Here is a 17139-nt window from a genome sequence, read left to right as displayed (position 1 = left end):
CAGATTTGGGGAATGCCTTCACTGAAACATGGCTGTATCTGATATTTTTAAATTTACAGTTCTTCAGAAAACACTCTGACACCATACTACTAAGGCAGAAATTCAAAGTCATTCCATTTTTCTACCAAATTGCCTAAACTCTGAAATTGTCCTTAGTCTCCCACTGATGTGAAAACACAGTTGCTTTTAAGACTAATGCAAGATATTCTGGAATCCAAAGGATCCCAGAGTTGGTAGGCATAATCAAGCATTTTTATTTAAAAGCTGTTCTGCAATGGAGCATAGAAATATAAATGCAACTAAGATTGTGAACTGAGTTAAAGAATATTAATACTAACTGCTACACTTCCGTAACTTCTATTATAATTTCAAACATAAAACAGTGCCAAGAATAGTACAAGGAAATCCCACATAACCTGTACACAGATTCACCATGTTTGTATTTTGTCACATATGACAAAATATAATTTTATTATATTTATATATTATATATAAATTATATAATTTATAAATTATATTCTCTCTCTATATATAGACGTGCATGCATATATATACAACTTTTTTTTTAATCAGTTGAGAATAATTTGAAGATATCATGCTCCTCTACCCATAAACACTTCATGTGTACCCAAGAAAATAATCTCTTAATCATGGTGCAATTTTCAAAATCAGGAAACTTATAACTCCATAGTTTATATTCAAATTCCAACAATTGTCCCAATAATGTACTTTACTCCCTTTTTTCTCCTGTCCAGGCTCCAATCCAGAATCACATTACATATAGTTATGTCTCTTTAGTCTCCTTTAATCTCAAACATTTCTCAGTCATTGACTGACTTTCTTTTCTGAGAGCACGTGCACATGTAGGTGGGGAGGGGCAGAGGGAGAGAATCTTAAGCAGGCTCTACACTCAGGACTGAGCCCAACATGGGACTGAATCCTGAATCTCAGGACCCAGAGAGCATGACCTAGGCCACAATCAAGAATCAGATGCTTAACCAACTAAGCCACCCAGGCGCCCCAGTCATTGCTTTTCTTGATGTTGATGTTTGTTTTTTTTTAAGAATACAGGTCACTTATTTTGTAAACAGCCCTCAATTTGGGTTTGAGGTTTTATCACAGTCAGACTCAGCTTATGCATTTTTGGAAAGAATACCACAGAAATGAAGTTGTGTCCTTCTCAGTGTATCTTATTAGGAAGTACATGATGCCAAGTGGTTATTTTTAACTTTGATCACTTAGTGAAGGTGATCTACCAATTTACAGTTACTATTTTTTCCCTTTGCTATTAGTAATTTGAGAAAGGTAAGACAATGTATACCTGTTTAAAAAAGGCCATGAAAACAAAACATAGGGAAACTATATAAAACATATTTACTGTTCTAACAAGCCAATCTCAAAGCTCATTCTTCAGCATCTTCAGTAGCTAATATTCTGTAGATGTCTCCAATAATGCTGTCTTCAGGAACTATGTAACAAGTAAAATTCATCTACATTGTATTTAAGACAAACACCCATCAATGTACTACACACCATTTATAGCATCATTTATAGTAAATTACTGAGATATCTGCACTTTACTGTCGCTGAATAGTGTGGTTATCCAAAATTCATTTCCCACTGCTGCCAGAAGAATGTGGTCCATATTCATGTTGATGAAAGATACTGAGATAATATTCTTTGTTTAAAGAATTAAACTACAAAGCCCTACAATCTCAGAATAAACATACGTCATTGTTCACTTTTGTAATAAGGAATACAGAGTTCATTATAGGTGACATGGCACTGGCAACTCCACTTTAAGACAATTTACTTATCACTGACCAATCTAAAAGAGTCTTAAGAATTATAACTTATGAACCCACCAGAAATATACCCACATTACTACCAAATTTTTCACAATTATTGTGCCTCAATAATTAATATTAATATTATTAATTATTAATATTAATAATTAATCAGGCAATCTAGTAAGACTCTCTCAAAATTATTCAGAAGGTAAAAAGTGATACAAGCTGTATTTCAAAAAGAGGATACCTAGCTCAAATACATTCTTAAAGCATAAAAAATTTAGGATACACTCCAACTGTTCTAGCCTTAAAGAAGAACTGTCACTTGAACATGAACCAAGCAGTAAATATTCTACCTAAGGATTAAAAAAAAATCTGAGTAAGTACCTTTCAAGAATTTCTCTATTTATCTTGTAATAATATACATAGTCCCACATGTCTTAAAAAATGCTTCAAAACAGGGCACCTGGGTGGGTCAGTTGGTTAAATGTCTGCCTGTGGCTCAGGTCATGATCCCAGGGTCCTGGGATCAAGCCCCACATCAGGCTCTCTGCTCCACAGAGAGCCTGCTTCCTCCTCTCTCTGCCTGCTTCTCTGCCTACTTGTGATCTCTGTCAAAAAAATAAATAAAATCTAAAAAAAAAAAATTGTAGGAGAAAGATAACAGGAGAATATCTTCATGCCCATAAGGTAGGCAAAGATTTCTTAAATAGGATACAAAACACACCAACAAAAAGGAAACATAAATTTATCACCTATTAAAGTTAAGAACTATTTATCAAAAGACACCAATAAGATAATGTAAAGTCACACCAGAAACTGAGAGAAAATATTTACAACACATATACAAAAGACCCTACACCGAGAAGCATAAAAGCCTCTTAACAAGAACACACACACAAAAATATTACTTATCAATAAGAAAAAAAGTCAACTGCGTAGAAAATCAAGCTCTCCTCACTCCCTAAAAACTAGAATAGGCACTTCATAAAAGATAACAAATGGCCAGTAAGTCTATGAAAGGTTGGTCAACTTCAACGGATGTCAGGGAAATCACAATTAATACCATGTAACAACCAAGAGAGTGAGACCATGAGGAGAAAAGCCATAGACTGAGAAAAAATATTTGCAGAAGATAGATCTGGGAAAGGACTGTTACCCGAAACATACAGAACTCTTAAAACTTCAACAAGAAAACAAACAATCCAATTAAAAAGTAGGCAGATGATCTGAACAAGCACCTCACTAAAGCAGACACTTGGCAAAGAGACATAGAAAAGATGTTCAACATCATATTACCAACTACACACCTATTAAAATGGGACCAAATCCAGAACACTGACAACACCAAACGCTGGCAAGGATGTGGAGCAACAGGAACTCTCATTCAAGGAATGAAAAACAGTAGCACTACAATGGAAGACAGTTTGGCAGTGTCTTATAGCACTAAAGATAGGCTTACCATATAATCCAGCAAGCACACTCCTGGGTATTCATCCAAAGGGTTGAAAACTTATGCCTATACAAAAACCTGCATACAGATGTTTATATGAGCTTCATTCATAACTGCCAAAGCTTGGAAGCAAGCAAGGTATTGTTCAGTAGGTGAATAGATAAATAAAACTATGGTACATCCTGATAATAGACAGCTATAAAGCTGTGAAGACACAGAGGAACCTTAAACGTGTATTACTAAGTGAAAGAAGACAGTACGAAGAGGCTAGATACTGTATGATTCCAACTACATGACATTCTGCAAAAAGCAAAACTACGGAAACGATATAAAGGTCAGTGGTTTGGCAGGCGAGACAGGAGAGATGAATAGGCAGAACAAAGAGGACTTTTAGGGCAATGAAAATACTCCATACAATATTATAATGATGGACATATGTCATTATACATTTGTCTAAACTCACAGAATAACACCACCAAGAGTGAACTCTCAGGTAAACTATGGACTGGGTGATTATGATGTGTCAATGTAGGATCATCCTTGGTAAAAATTGTGCCATTCTGGCGAGTGACATCAATAATGGGAGATGCTATGCATGTGTAGGGGCAGTAAGCATATAGGAAATACCCGTACTTCCCTCTCAATTTTGTTATAAACCTAAAACTGCTCTAAAAAATAATTCTTGAGAAAAAAAAAGATCTGGGGGAAAAAAGCATGCAGACAGAAATTCACATGTCAAGAATATCATAAAAGGATTTTATTCTTGCTTTGGTTGGGATGTCAGACTCTCAGAACTTCAAAATTATATCTAAGGTATGAGGAATTGTTATGCAGAGACACTATAATGCAAAACCAAGTTTAGAAACCAATTATTCAGTCCAACTTTCTTAATTTTAATGGGAGATCCAGAAAGTTAAATGATTGCCCAATGTTACCTACCAACACAGTGGTAGAGTCAAGACTAGATCTTCCAACTCTAAGCCAATGATCTTTTTATTATACTCAGATATTTCAGAAAGCCTAGACTTGTTCTTAGTGAACATGCTGGGTCACAGGTAACCAATGCTTGTTTTCTTCTCTTTCTTTAAAGCTTTCTTATCAGAGCACTCATAAGTCACCTATTTAATAACCTATTCTAAAAGTATGCCAGGAATCAATCAATATTAACAGCAGTTACAACACTTGTAAAAAAAGAGAAAACCAAACATCATGTACTCCCCATTAAAAAAAAGCACACCACCACATATACTCTTGCCAAAAGAATTGAACTTGACTCAGATCAAGCTTCTAGATCCATCTACCAATTTACAGGCAACAACTCTATCATGAGTATGCAATCACAGAGAACTCTATAGTTCGAGTGTCCCCGGTTCTTCAAAGTATAAGAAAAGAAAGGCATGAAGAGGGAATCTGAGATTAAAAGAGATTTTAAAAGTGTTATCTATCTTTTTAAGGGACACAAGGAACTATATTATAAAAAGCAGCATAGTGGTTTCTTTTGAGAGGAAGAGGCTATGTTTGGGTAGCTGGCAAAGTTCTTCTGGACTTGAATGGTAATTACAAGAAAACATGCCTTATGATTATTTATTTGTTTTGTGGTTTTCTTTTTTTTTAAGTTTTTTTTTTTAAGATTTTATTTATTTGACAGAGATCACAAGTAGGCAGAGAGGCAGGCAGAGAGAGAGAGGAAGGGAAGCAGGCTCCCCGCTGAGCAGAGAGCCTGATGTGGGGCTCTATCCCAGGACCCTGAGACCGTGACCTGAGCCGAAGGCAGAGGCTCTAACCCACTGAGCCACCCAGGCGCCCCTGTTTTGTGGTTTTCAATATCTGTTTTATTTTACAATAAAAGGTTAAAAATGATAAACATCTCAGGTCAGTAAATAATCAGACTCCAGATATAGTATCTTCTGAGCAACAGATTATTTTTTAAAATGCAATCTACAGTTATTGATTAGGACTACTACATATGATGTCTAGCAATTTCAAAAATGTAACCTGAAGGTACACTACTTTCTATAAATCACACTGAAGAAGCTTTCATTCCCCTTATTTTCCCATCTTCCTTTATTTGTCCTATAAACATTAGCCATGAACTCCTAACAAACCCAGATGACATAAGATCACTTTAAACCAGACAATGATTATTCCCTACTAGACTTAAAAACAAACAAAAATGGGTGACTGGATGGCTCAGTCAGTAGAGCACGTGACTTTTTTTTTTTTTTTAAAGTGGACTCTACACCTAGCCCAATGCTGGACTCGAACTCACCACCTCTAGCTCAAGACCTGAGCTGGGATCAAGAGTCAAATACCCAAACCACTGAGCCACCCAAGCATGCTTAGAGCATTGGACTCTTAATCTCAGTTAGGGTCTGAGTTTAAGCCCTACATTTGGCTTGGAGCCTACTTAAAAAAATTATGATTAACGAGTATTAATCATATTTGCTAAGGCGTAAGACTACTTTTATGCATCACTTGATAAGGAAAAGGGGGAAAAGTGAAACCTTACAGAAGAGATCACAGATGCACCTGATCCTACACAGATACATTACAAATGTACATTAAGTCCTCTACAGAGATCAACAGACAACAAGGGTGGCAGTACAGAGAGATAAGCTGCAAAGAATGAGAAAGAAACATTTAAAGAAAAATTTAACCTTTAAATGTTATCCCCAATCTCTGTAACTCAACTTAATGTAAAAGGAGAAATAAACTTCGAGTGGATCACAGCCCCTTTGGAGAAAGTGAAGCAAAACAAATGCATAGTCACAAACACAAAATTCTGCTTCCAATTTTAGACTCTGCTCCTGTAACCCCTCCAGTTTAAGACTTTTTCCTGTAAATGCGCTAATGAATCAAGGATTTTAGCTGACCTTCTAAAAAAGCTTTCCACCTTGGGGCACCTGAGTGGCTCAGTGGGTTAAGCCTCTGCCTTCAGCTCAGGTCATGATCTCAGGGTCCTGGGATCAAGCCCTATATTGGGATCTTTGCTCAGCGGGGAGCCTGTTTCTCCCTCTCGCTCTGCCTGCCTCTCCGCCTACTTGTGATCTCTGTCAAATAAATAAATAAAATCTTAAAAAAAAAACTTTCCACCTCTAACAAAATCATTCAAATTTAGAAACAGTACAGACAACTTTGATGACTAATTCTAATATCTTATATCTAGGTACTTCTCACAAACAAAAGATTTACCTTTCCTGAAACGGATTCTCCGTCATAGAAAAGATAGTGTTTTTCTACTTTGCCATCTTCAGTTTTCATTTCGGCCATTTTCCTGGTCTCCCCATCATTAAGGACAACATCAATCTCACAAATGGGTCCAAAAAAACCTCCAAGAAAACTCTGAAATAAAAAAGGAAAATAAAAGGAAATATAAAAGGAAAATGCTCATAATTATGTTTTGTCAGTCACTACATTTTATAATACAAATCTAAATATCTCTTACCTACAGTGAAACAGACTGCGAATCTGTAAATACAACATGGAAGTAAGAACTTACATCAAATTCGACCTCAAAACTAAACAAATTTAGTATAACAATGTATATACAGCTAATACTGTACTGTACATTAAAATATGTTAGGAGAACAAATTTATATTGCATGTTTTTTACCACAATTTTTAAAAATTTTTTTTAAGGTTTTATTTATTTGAGAGAGAATGAGTGAGAAAGAGCATGAGAGAGGAGAAGGTCAGAGGGAGAAGCAGACTCCCCAAGAAGCTGGGAGCCCGATGCAGTACTCCATCCTGGAAGTCCGGGATCATGACCTGAGCCGAAGGCAGTCGCTCAACCAACTGAGCCACCCAGGTGCCTTTTACCACAGTTTTTTAAAAGACAAAAAGAAAACTAAAATTTTTTTTTTTTTAAAAGAAAACTAAAATTTAGGGCGCTTGGGTGGCTCAGTGGTTTAAGCCGCTGCCTTCGGCTCAGGTCATGATCTCAGGGTCCTGGGATCGAGTCCCGCATCGGGCTCTCTGCTCGGCAGGGAGCCTGCTTCCCTCTCACTCTCTCTGCCTGCCTCTCTGCCTACTTGTGATCTCTCTCTGTCAAATAAATAAATAAAAATCTTTAAAAAAAAAAAGAAAACTAAAATTTAAACATGCTATAATTTCAATCATTTCCACAGGTAACCACTATAAATAATCAATTACTACTATACCAGAAATCTAAAAAAAATTAATTCTTAACATCTGGACTTGAAAAGTTACCTTTAGTTATACTTCTATGCTGTTATTTCATATGCAGCACTCATACAATCCAAATTATGCAGTACTCATACAAATCCAAATGAATTATTACAATGTACTATTTAGTATAAAACGTACTGCTATAAAGGTCTGACCAGGATGTGTTACATTGTAAAAACCCTTGAAATAAAACTGGCTCTAATGGAGGAGACTAAATTTCTGTGAATTTTTCCAAAGAAAATGTGTAAGCCTTGTTATGGAAATCCTGAATATAAAGAAATATAAAGGACAAAAATCAACTGCTTATGAATGCCAAAACACATTAGTTGATAATAATATGGACTCCATTAGTAATTCCAATATCAGATACAGTTGTGGATCATTTTTGTTACTAAAGAAAGCTGGTATTCTAGTCTTTTTTTTTTTTTAAAGATTTATTTATTTATTTATTTGACAGAGATCACAAGTAGGCAGGGGGTGGGGGAAGCAGGCTCCCTGCTGAGCAGAGCACCCCATTCGGGGCTCGATCCTAGGACCCTAAGACCATGACCTGAGAGGAAGGCAGAGGCTTAACCCACTGAGCCACCCAGGTGCCCCTAGTCTTTTTTTTTTTTTTTTTTTTTTTAATTTACGCCAACAGTCCTCTATCCTTATCATCCTACATCCCTTCTTAGTCTGCCCTGCACAAACACAGTAATCTCTTAAAAACATAAACCTCATCATTTTCTGTTTAAAAGTCTTCAGTGGGGTTGTTAAGAGTATAAATTGGAACTACTTTAGAAAATAGTTGGCATTTGGGGCACCTGGGTGGCTCAGTGGGTTAAAGCCTCTGTCTTCGGCTCAGGTCATGATCTCACAGTCCCTGCTCAGCAGGGAGCCTGCCTCCCCCCCCCTCTCTCTGCCTGCCTCTCTGCCTACTTGTGATCTCTGTCAAATAAATAAACAAAATCTTTAAAAAAAAGAAAGAAAGAAAATTATTGGTATTACCTGGTAAAGCTAAAGATACACATATCTCACGACCCGGCAAACACACCCTTAGATATATACCCTAAAGAGAAACTCTTACATACATGAACCAGGAAACAAATATAAGAATGTTAATAATACCTTGGTTCTAAAGCTCCAAATAGGAAACAATCCAAATATCCATCAACAAGAGAATGGATACATAAATTTTATTCTATATTCATACAGTAGGCAAAGAGATGAGACACAACTATACACAATAATAACTTTCACACATACTATAGAATTACATTTATTAAAAAGTCAAAAACATTTAGCGCACACTACAGCATCAGGAGTCAGGAAGTGGTTAGAAGAGAGCGTAGAGGGAGTTTCTGGGGGTGCTAATTACACTGTTTGCTTCTATCTGAGCACTTCACACACAGGTTTGATCACTTGTTGCACTTATTCTTCTATACACTTATTTGTGCACTCGTCTGTACTTCAATGAAATGTTATTTTAAATATGTGCACACGTGGGTGCACAAGTGCGTGCGCGCGCACGCATACACACACAGTATTCCCTAACATGGCCTGCACATATCTGGTCTATCATCTCTCCAGTCACACCAGCCTCAAATTATTCAAGTTAATCAAATCTGCCAGGTTCCTTCTTGTCCTAGACCAAGTATCCTTAACCTACCTAACTCGTCTCTGAATCTCAGTCTGACTCATTTCCATAAACAGGCCTCCCATACATTCCTAAATTGAAACTAGAGTCTCCAAATTTAGGCCTCACAACACCATGTAGTTTTATTACTTCATCATCTGTTATAGTGTGCGCTTATTCAATACCTGAATCCCTGACTGAACTCCAGGAGGACAGACACTATATCCTTTGCTCACCACTGAAGACACAGTAGCTAGGAGTAGTGTGTGGCATTTAGTAGAAAGCATTCAAATACCTACTGAGTGTTAATTTTGAATAAAATACATACTCTCCTGATAATAAAAAATAAATGGATACACAAAAGAAATGAGTTAAATCCAGAATATCTGGAAAGATGGGAGCTCCCCCAAAAGAAGTTAGCTTTGGTGCAGTAGCTATGTCTAGAGCAAGGAAGTTTCCTCAAGCCTCAGTTCTGTCCTCAGGTGGCAGAGTAACAGCAAGCAAACTAATGATCCTCTTAAAACTCTGCAGGTCCAGGGCAATACTATGATCAAAGGAGACAATCCTTTCCTAAATTCTGAGCTTGCTTTTTTGGTATTATTAATCTTATATAAACAAAAAGATTATAATTTCAAGAAATCAACTCAAAGAATTGGCAGATTTATACTTCTGACATACTACAAAGACACAAACAGCATTTTTTTCCTTTCAACAATGTTTTAATCTTTCCTGGCAACTTTACAAATAACAAAGTCAATTTTAACCAAAAAATTAATTTTAATCAGGAAAGTATTCTGAACTTAGAATGAAAAACATCAATGACAGGTCACAGGCAATGCCCCTTTCCAGTTAGCTTTCATACTCCAAGTTTTATACTCAAAACTTGCTTAAAAGGTGTTATTTTTTCCTAAGGGCTACAGATATGAGAATGTACAGCAGCTCAAAATCAGGCTGCTGATATTTACTAATTCTCTACTACGTGCAAACTACAGAGCCAGCCAGAGTGGGGGCAAGCTGCTATGGGAAGAGCAATTCTGGAAGGGTAGAAAACAACAGCCTCATTTAAGATATAAAATCGCAGCGGAAAAATAAAATTTAATTTTCCTATTCCCCTTAATACATCCCAGAGCTGCTTCTGGGAAAAATGAGATTTGAAAACTATAAAAATTATTTTACGGATAAAAAGAATTATGGTAACTTTTTCCACATATGGATACTTAACACATAGAGCTGAACTTGGGATTTGAAAGCTGGTATTAAAAGATCAATTAATCAGGGGCGCCTGGGTGGCTCAGTGGGTTAAGCCGCTGCCTTCGGCTCAGGTCATGATCTCAGGGTCCTGGGATCGAGTCCCGCATCGGGCTCTCTGCTCAGCAGCGAGCCTGCTTCCCTCTCTCTCTCTCTCTCTCTGCCTACCTGTCTACTTGTGATCTCTCTCTGTCAAATAAATAAATAAAATCTTTAAAAAAAAAATAAATAAAAGATCAATTAATAAAAAATAATGAAATTAAAATTTCCACTAAATAAAGTGGTGTAAAAAAGATTGAAGTCTTGGGGCGCGTGGGTGGCTCAGTGGGTTAAAGCCTCTGCTTTCGGCTCAGGTCATGATCCCAGGGTCCTGGGATCCAGCCCCACATCAGGATCTCTGCTCAGCAGGGAGCCTGCTTCCCCTCCTCTCTCTCTGCCTGCCTCTCTGCCTACTTGTGATCTATCTCTGTCAAATAAATAAATAAAATCTTTAAAAAAAAAAAAAAGATTGAAGTCTTATGAAACTTCACAATTAACCAATAACATAATTATAATTAAACAGTCTTATTTTGATACCAAAGATAAAAATGAAAAATTCCTAGGCATTAAAAATCTGAGAAAGCTATGTGGTATCTTCTATTACTTTCTGTATGCAGAAGAGTATTTCGTAACTAAAAATTTAAAAAGCAGACTTACTTTTTAACACAGTCAAAACACTAATATGGGGAGAGAGCAGAAGGTATTTTTTAAAAGCCTAGTTACAGCACATACATAATAGGCTGAGTAAAAAGCTATAGTACCTTAACAATGTTAACGGAAATTTTAGCACCAGGTTAACATCCAGTTTTCCACACTAGGACACATCAAAAATGAAAGAGTCTTACTGAAAGCCTCCAGAAAACTGTTGATGTCTTACATTTAACAAGCAGGCAACAAAGAGAAAAAAAAAACTTGAGAAAAAAAGCTTGTACTTTCTGTTTTCCTTCTAAAAGAAGCTGAAAGGGAAATATTTCTCTACCCAAAGTCTTGCTTTTAAAGTTTTTATTTCAAGATGTGCATCTTCTGTCATTTCAAAGGAAAATTCATGAAATTAAGTTTTAAAATTCCTCACAAATTATAATAATTCTCCTGATATGTGAAGAGGAAACAAAATACATAATTGGCAGGATGGTGAAGACTCCAACAGTAGTAAGGGAATGAAAACTGTAAAGAAGGTGAGAATACATTAACAGAGACTTTTGCTGAAATTACAGATGACACATTTTAAAGTGAAAGACTACTCAGTTCTAGCAAAGATATCTTCAAGTGAGCATTCAGAATATGAGATTTTCAGGACAGTATTAGACAAGTATATATAAGTCAAAACTCAGGTAGCCTTTAAATAACTAGACTGCAATATATATGACTATTAAAAAGATTATACCATTGTTTTTACAGTTTTCTACTTGTGGCCTAACCCTCCTATCACCTTTAGGTTAATTTAAGATTTTTCATATAATTCATAAACCCGTACTGAGCATTACCATCCAGCAAAATTGCATGTGGATATGTTAAAAGCCAACAAACTTTCTAGCACTCACTGAAGAAACTTCACTCCTTCCAAGTGATGTAAAGAAGTGCAACTCAAGGTGAGTGGAAAGGGAGACTCTCAAAATTTACACAAGCAATGAAACAGCAAATTTTCATGCACAGATTACATTTATGCCCTGTTCAGTGTTCTAAAGCTTTACAAGTTAGTTTACGTTTGACCAGTAAGTTGCAAATAAATTACTCTTAAACTAATTCAAAAGCTTATTAAAAGTAATAATTTTTAAAATAAGCAAAAGACTTTTAAGTCTTCTTGGCAAAGTATATTCAATGAAAGAACACTTCCTAACTCCCTGAATAGGCAAGGTCTCCAAATACTTCCTTGTTAAATTTATCACAACTGTTATTTCCACGTTAAGCAAATAATTACACAAACAGAGGTTTACCTCCCTCTAGACTGTAAGCTACAAGAGAGCAAGGGCTGTTTCACTTTTGCTAGTGGCCCTTGGGTACGCCTAAATAATTATCTGCTGCGTGAAAAAAAAGGCCCCAAGTTTAAGAATGAATATGCCTGTCTTCACTCTTCTGATTTTAATCAAATCAACACAACTTGAGTTTAAAATGCACTTATTCAAAACAACTTTTTTTTTTTTTAATTAATAAACCTAGCTTCGTCTTCAGCCAAAAGTCTCAAGCAGTTTACTGAACCGGTGAGTTCTGGGAAAGCTGATAATATCAGGCGAGCACACAGTAGGCCCTCAATATATGCTTGCTAAATGAAATGAATACCCGAAGTGAGCCAAATGAGACCCAATCTAGAGGAGATGGCCAAGACACACAGTTAAACGCATCGTGCCCACGTCTGAGCTTCCCACTAACTGGTGAGAGTACTCTTGACTTTCCTCCCTCCTCTGCTCCCTAGGCCCTTTCAACATCCCAAAGCATTAAGTTTCCAGAAAATGGCTTGGGGAAGGAAATGACCGCCAGAGCTTAAACTAGCAGGCACAAAACCAGTCTTCTGAATTAAAAACGTCCCCACTTCAGTGTCCTTTTCTTTCTCCCTCCCATTCTACAAGTGTCAACATCAAGGCTGAACTAGGGTCAAGATATCGCCGAATGTCACCACATCGAGATAAAAACAAAACAAAACCCCGGAGTTTATCAACCTCGTGACCACTGGATGAGTGACCCCAGTCCCTCCTCCTCACCCCAGCCCGGAACTGGGGGACTGCCGGGTCACTCCACCTGAAGGGAAGCGAGGCTGTCCGGAAGGAGCGGAGGGACTTGGCTACCTTGGAAGGGGAGGCGGCGCTGAGCCCCCGCACAGGCGGGGACCGAGGACTCAGCCAGGGCCCCCACAGCCGGTCAAGGAAGGCGGGCAGAGCCTCCGACATGGCCAGGAGAGTGCGCCGCCGCCCGCAGGTGCTCGGGCCTCTGCGAGACCGGGAAGAGGCGGCGCCGCCGCCCGCCCTTCCTCGATCCCGCGGCGACCAGACAGGCCTAACCCGGCTCCCCACCCTGCTCGCTGTCCGCCCCCAGCCGTTGCCCTCCGCCCCACCCGCGACACGGAGCCCGCCGTTGGCCGTCCCGCCGCGCGCTCTGAGGCAAGAGCCAGAGTAGAGCGCGCGGCCCGCCGCGCACTCACCATTGTCAGCGCCGCCGCCGCGTCCCCACCACTTCACTCCCCTTCCCTCAGGAGAACTCCCCGTCCAGATTCCCTCCGCCCAAGCGCCCGTCACGTGACCTCGAGCCGCTGGCCGCACGTGACCCCTCCCTTCCTCTCCTCTCCTCCCCCTGCTCCTGTCCCCTCCCGGCCTCTTGCCCCGCCCCACTGGCCAGCCTGGCCCTTGAACAGCGGCAGTTTGGAGGCGGGGCCTCGTGCTCCACCCTGGGGCTGGGGGGCGGGGCCACCGAGATGCCGTAAAGTGGGAGGGGCCTGAGTGGACTCAGGCTCCTCTGGGCGTCCTCGCTCGCTCTTCGGTCACGTGGGGGGCGGTTCGCTGACGGGCTCCTTTGCTACGCCCAGTTCCCCTTCCTTTGGAAGTTTTGAGTAATTGAAAAGGGAGAAGGAAGGGGGGATTGTTCTGCCACGCGCTCTAATCGGGTGGGTTAGGGGAGCTTTCACCCGAGGCGCTGCTTCCTTAGGCCTCGCAAGGTACAAGTTCTCTTAATCCACGGAGGAGGCATTCTTCTTTCATCTTTCTGGAACTCTACCCAGCTCCCTCTCCCAAGCTGCTGGGTTTTGAGAACTTGTTAGCTTTGTAGCATACCCTGAAGAGCCGGCCAGTGGGAAAAACTTGAGAGTGGTACATCTGTTGCTTTGTAAAGTACACGGATAGCTTGCGACCTAGCCACCTAAGCTGTGCTGCCCTGCCAGTACGTGAGTGGGGTGGGGGGCTTCGTAAAGCAGATGGTGCTGCTAACCAGTACTTTGGCTTGACCGCATCCCGACACTGTGGTCTAAGCCTAGAGGCAGGCCCTCGGGATGAATGGGTTGCTGTTTTAGTTTTTTAAACACCGCAGTGTATACGTGACCCAAGCAGAAAAATGATCATCTGAACGCACCATCAGTATCCCATCATAACAAAACAAAATCAAGTTTGTGAGGCAGGGCCATAAAGGAAGTATAAAATTGTAAAAGGCTTGAAATTAGAGCATGGTCTCTAACCACACTAAAATTCAACTAGAGATGACAAAAAGAGAAAATCCGCAAATATATGGTAACCAAGCAACATAATTCTAAACCTCTATGTCAAAGAAGGCAGTGGAAACTTAAAAATAGTTTGAACAAAAAGAAAATTATAATAGAATTTATGCGATACAGCTGAAGTATTTATAGGGAAATCTGTGGCTTTAAATGCATGTATTTAAAAAGTTTTTAAATCAGCAGTGTAAGTTCACATCAGGAAATAAAAATCATACTAGCATGTGGAGGGGAGCAGGGAGTATATGGGAACTGTACTTCCCACTCAGCTTTGCTGTGAACTTAAAACTTCTCTAAAATAATTTAAAAAAAAAAAAAACAGTAAAAGTCCTCATGTGGCTATTTACATTATCTTCAACAAAGGTGCCATGACAAATCAATGGGAAAGGACAGTTTAACAAATGATGTTGGGAAAACTGGATATCCACTCGCAAAAGAATGGAGTTGGACCCTTATCTTACACTGTATACAAAAATTCACTCAAAGTGGGTTTAAGACCTAAAGCTGTAAAACTGGTAGGAGAAAACGTAGGGGAAAATCTTCTTTGGACTTGACAATAATTTCAACAAAAATGACAGACATAGCACCGGCAACAAAAGCAAAGATAGACGAATGGAACTGAATCAAACTTAAAAACGTTAGTGCAGCAAAGGACACAACAGAGTGGAAGGGAAACATATGGAATAGGAGAAAATATTTGCAAATCCTATATCTGATAAGATATCCAGAATACATGTTACTCCTACAACTTAACATACATTCTTCACATCTAGAATAAATGAAGAATGACCACAACTCAATAACAAAAAAATCAAATAACCCAGTTAAACAGTGGGCAAAGGCCTCAAACAAACTTTTCTCCAAAGATGTTATACAAATGTCCAACAAGCATATGAAAAGATACTCAACATTCAGATAAATGCAAATCAAAACCACAAGGCAGCACCTCACACCTATTAAGATGGTTACTATCAAAAGCAAAAATAACAAGTATAGGTACGAACATAGGGAAATTGGAACCTTTGGGCACTGTTGGTGGGACTGGAAGATGGTGAGCCCCCTATGGAAAACAGTATGGAGGTTCTTCAAAAAATTGAGAATAGAACTGTCATGACCCAAAAATCTTACTTCCGGCTCTATATCCAAAAAAACTGAAAGTAGAGTCTCAGAAATACTTGCATATTCATGCTCATAGCACATACGAACACTCATATTCATTCATAATAGCCAAGAGGTAAAACGAACCCAAATGTCCATGGACAGATAAATGGAATATTATTAATCCAACTTCAAAAGGAAGGAAATCACATAAATGAACCTAGAGGATGCTGTGCTAAGTGAAATAGGCCAGTCGCAAAAAGAGAATTACCATATGATTCCACTTATATGAGGTATCTAAGTCAAATTCATAGACACAGATAATAGAATGATAGTTACCAGAACCTGGAGGAAGGGGGAAAGACGAGTTACTATTTAATGAATATAGAGTTTCAGATTTGCCAGAAGGAAATGTTCTGGAGATCTTTTTCACAGCAATATGAATATACTTAACCGCTAACAAACTGTACACTTAAAAATGGTTAAGATGATAAATTTTATGTGTTCTTTACCGTAATAAAAAAATTAAACTCAGAGCAGAAAGAAGGAAGACAAAGAACAGAAGTCAGTGGAATAGAAATAGGCAAGCAATAGAGAAGAACAAGGAATGCAGTTGTTGGTTCTTTGAAAACATTAATAATGTTGATAATGTTGATAAGCCCCCGGTAATACTAGTCAAGAAAATACGACAAAATGTCAATTAACAGTATTAGGAGTGGAAAAGAAGACATCACTTCAAATCCTACAGACATCAAAAGGATAATAGGGAAATACATGAACAACTTTTATGCCAATAAGTTTGGTAAGTTAGGGGAAATGGACACCTTCCATTAAAACAACTTTCTGAGGGGTGCCTGGGTGGGTCAGTTGGTTAAGTGTCTGTCTTCAGCTCAGGTAGTGACCTCATGGGTTGTGGGATTGATCTCCACATAGGGCCCCACACTCAGCAGGGAGTCTTCTTAAAGATTCTCTCCTCTGCCCCCCCCCCAACTTGTGTGCATTCTCTTTCTCTCAAATAAATGGATCTTTAAAAAAATATTCTCAATAAAAAAAAATCTGAATAAATAAATTTAAATTAATTTAAATAAAAATAAATATTCTGAAATAAACGAGGGTATACAAAATCTGAACAGTCTTACATCAGTGAGATTAAACAGAAAGTTTTAAATCTTCCTGCCCCAAAACTCTAGGCTACAGAATTCACTTGTGGGTTCTACCAAAATGTAAGGAAGAAATAATATACCAAGCTATCTACACAAACTTTTTAAGAGAATATAGGAGGAGAGAAGACTTGCCAACTCCTTTTCTGAGGCTAGCGTGACCCTACTACCAAAATCTGACAAGGACATTACAGGAAAGAAAACCACATATCAATATCCTTCATTAAATACTTAGCTGCAAAAATCCTAAACCAAGTTCATAAAGCAGAAATTTCTGTAAATACCATGATCTGTGGGTTGGCCTCACACTGGTTAGATGTGTTCCTTTGTGTACCGATAGAATTCCTAGTTAGTGG

General features: G+C 38.6%; 1 protein-coding gene across 2 annotated transcripts in view; it reads right to left on the bottom strand.

Moving 5' to 3' along the window:
- The window catches only part of VPS26A (VPS26, retromer complex component A), a 30182-nt gene extending 16613 nt beyond the window's left edge, over positions 1–13569 (bottom strand). The window contains exons 1-2 of one of the 2 annotated variants that reach the window (XM_046027665.1): positions 13467–13569; positions 6436–6585 (exon numbers count right to left, since the gene is read on the bottom strand). In XM_046027665.1, the coding sequence (XP_045883621.1) occupies positions 6436–6585; positions 13467–13469 (153 nt within the window). In that variant the 5' untranslated portion in view covers positions 13470–13569. The other variant, XM_046027666.1, reaches the window with a different exon arrangement.
- Positions 13570–17139: the final 3570 nt, after the last annotated feature.

Source organism: Meles meles, chromosome 13 (assembly GCF_922984935.1).
Source record: "Meles meles chromosome 13, mMelMel3.1 paternal haplotype, whole genome shotgun sequence".
Taxonomy (NCBI): Eukaryota; Metazoa; Chordata; class Mammalia; order Carnivora; family Mustelidae; genus Meles; species Meles meles.
The sequence above is the reverse complement of the archived record's forward strand: the minus strand, read 5'-3'. Positions and strand labels throughout refer to the sequence as shown.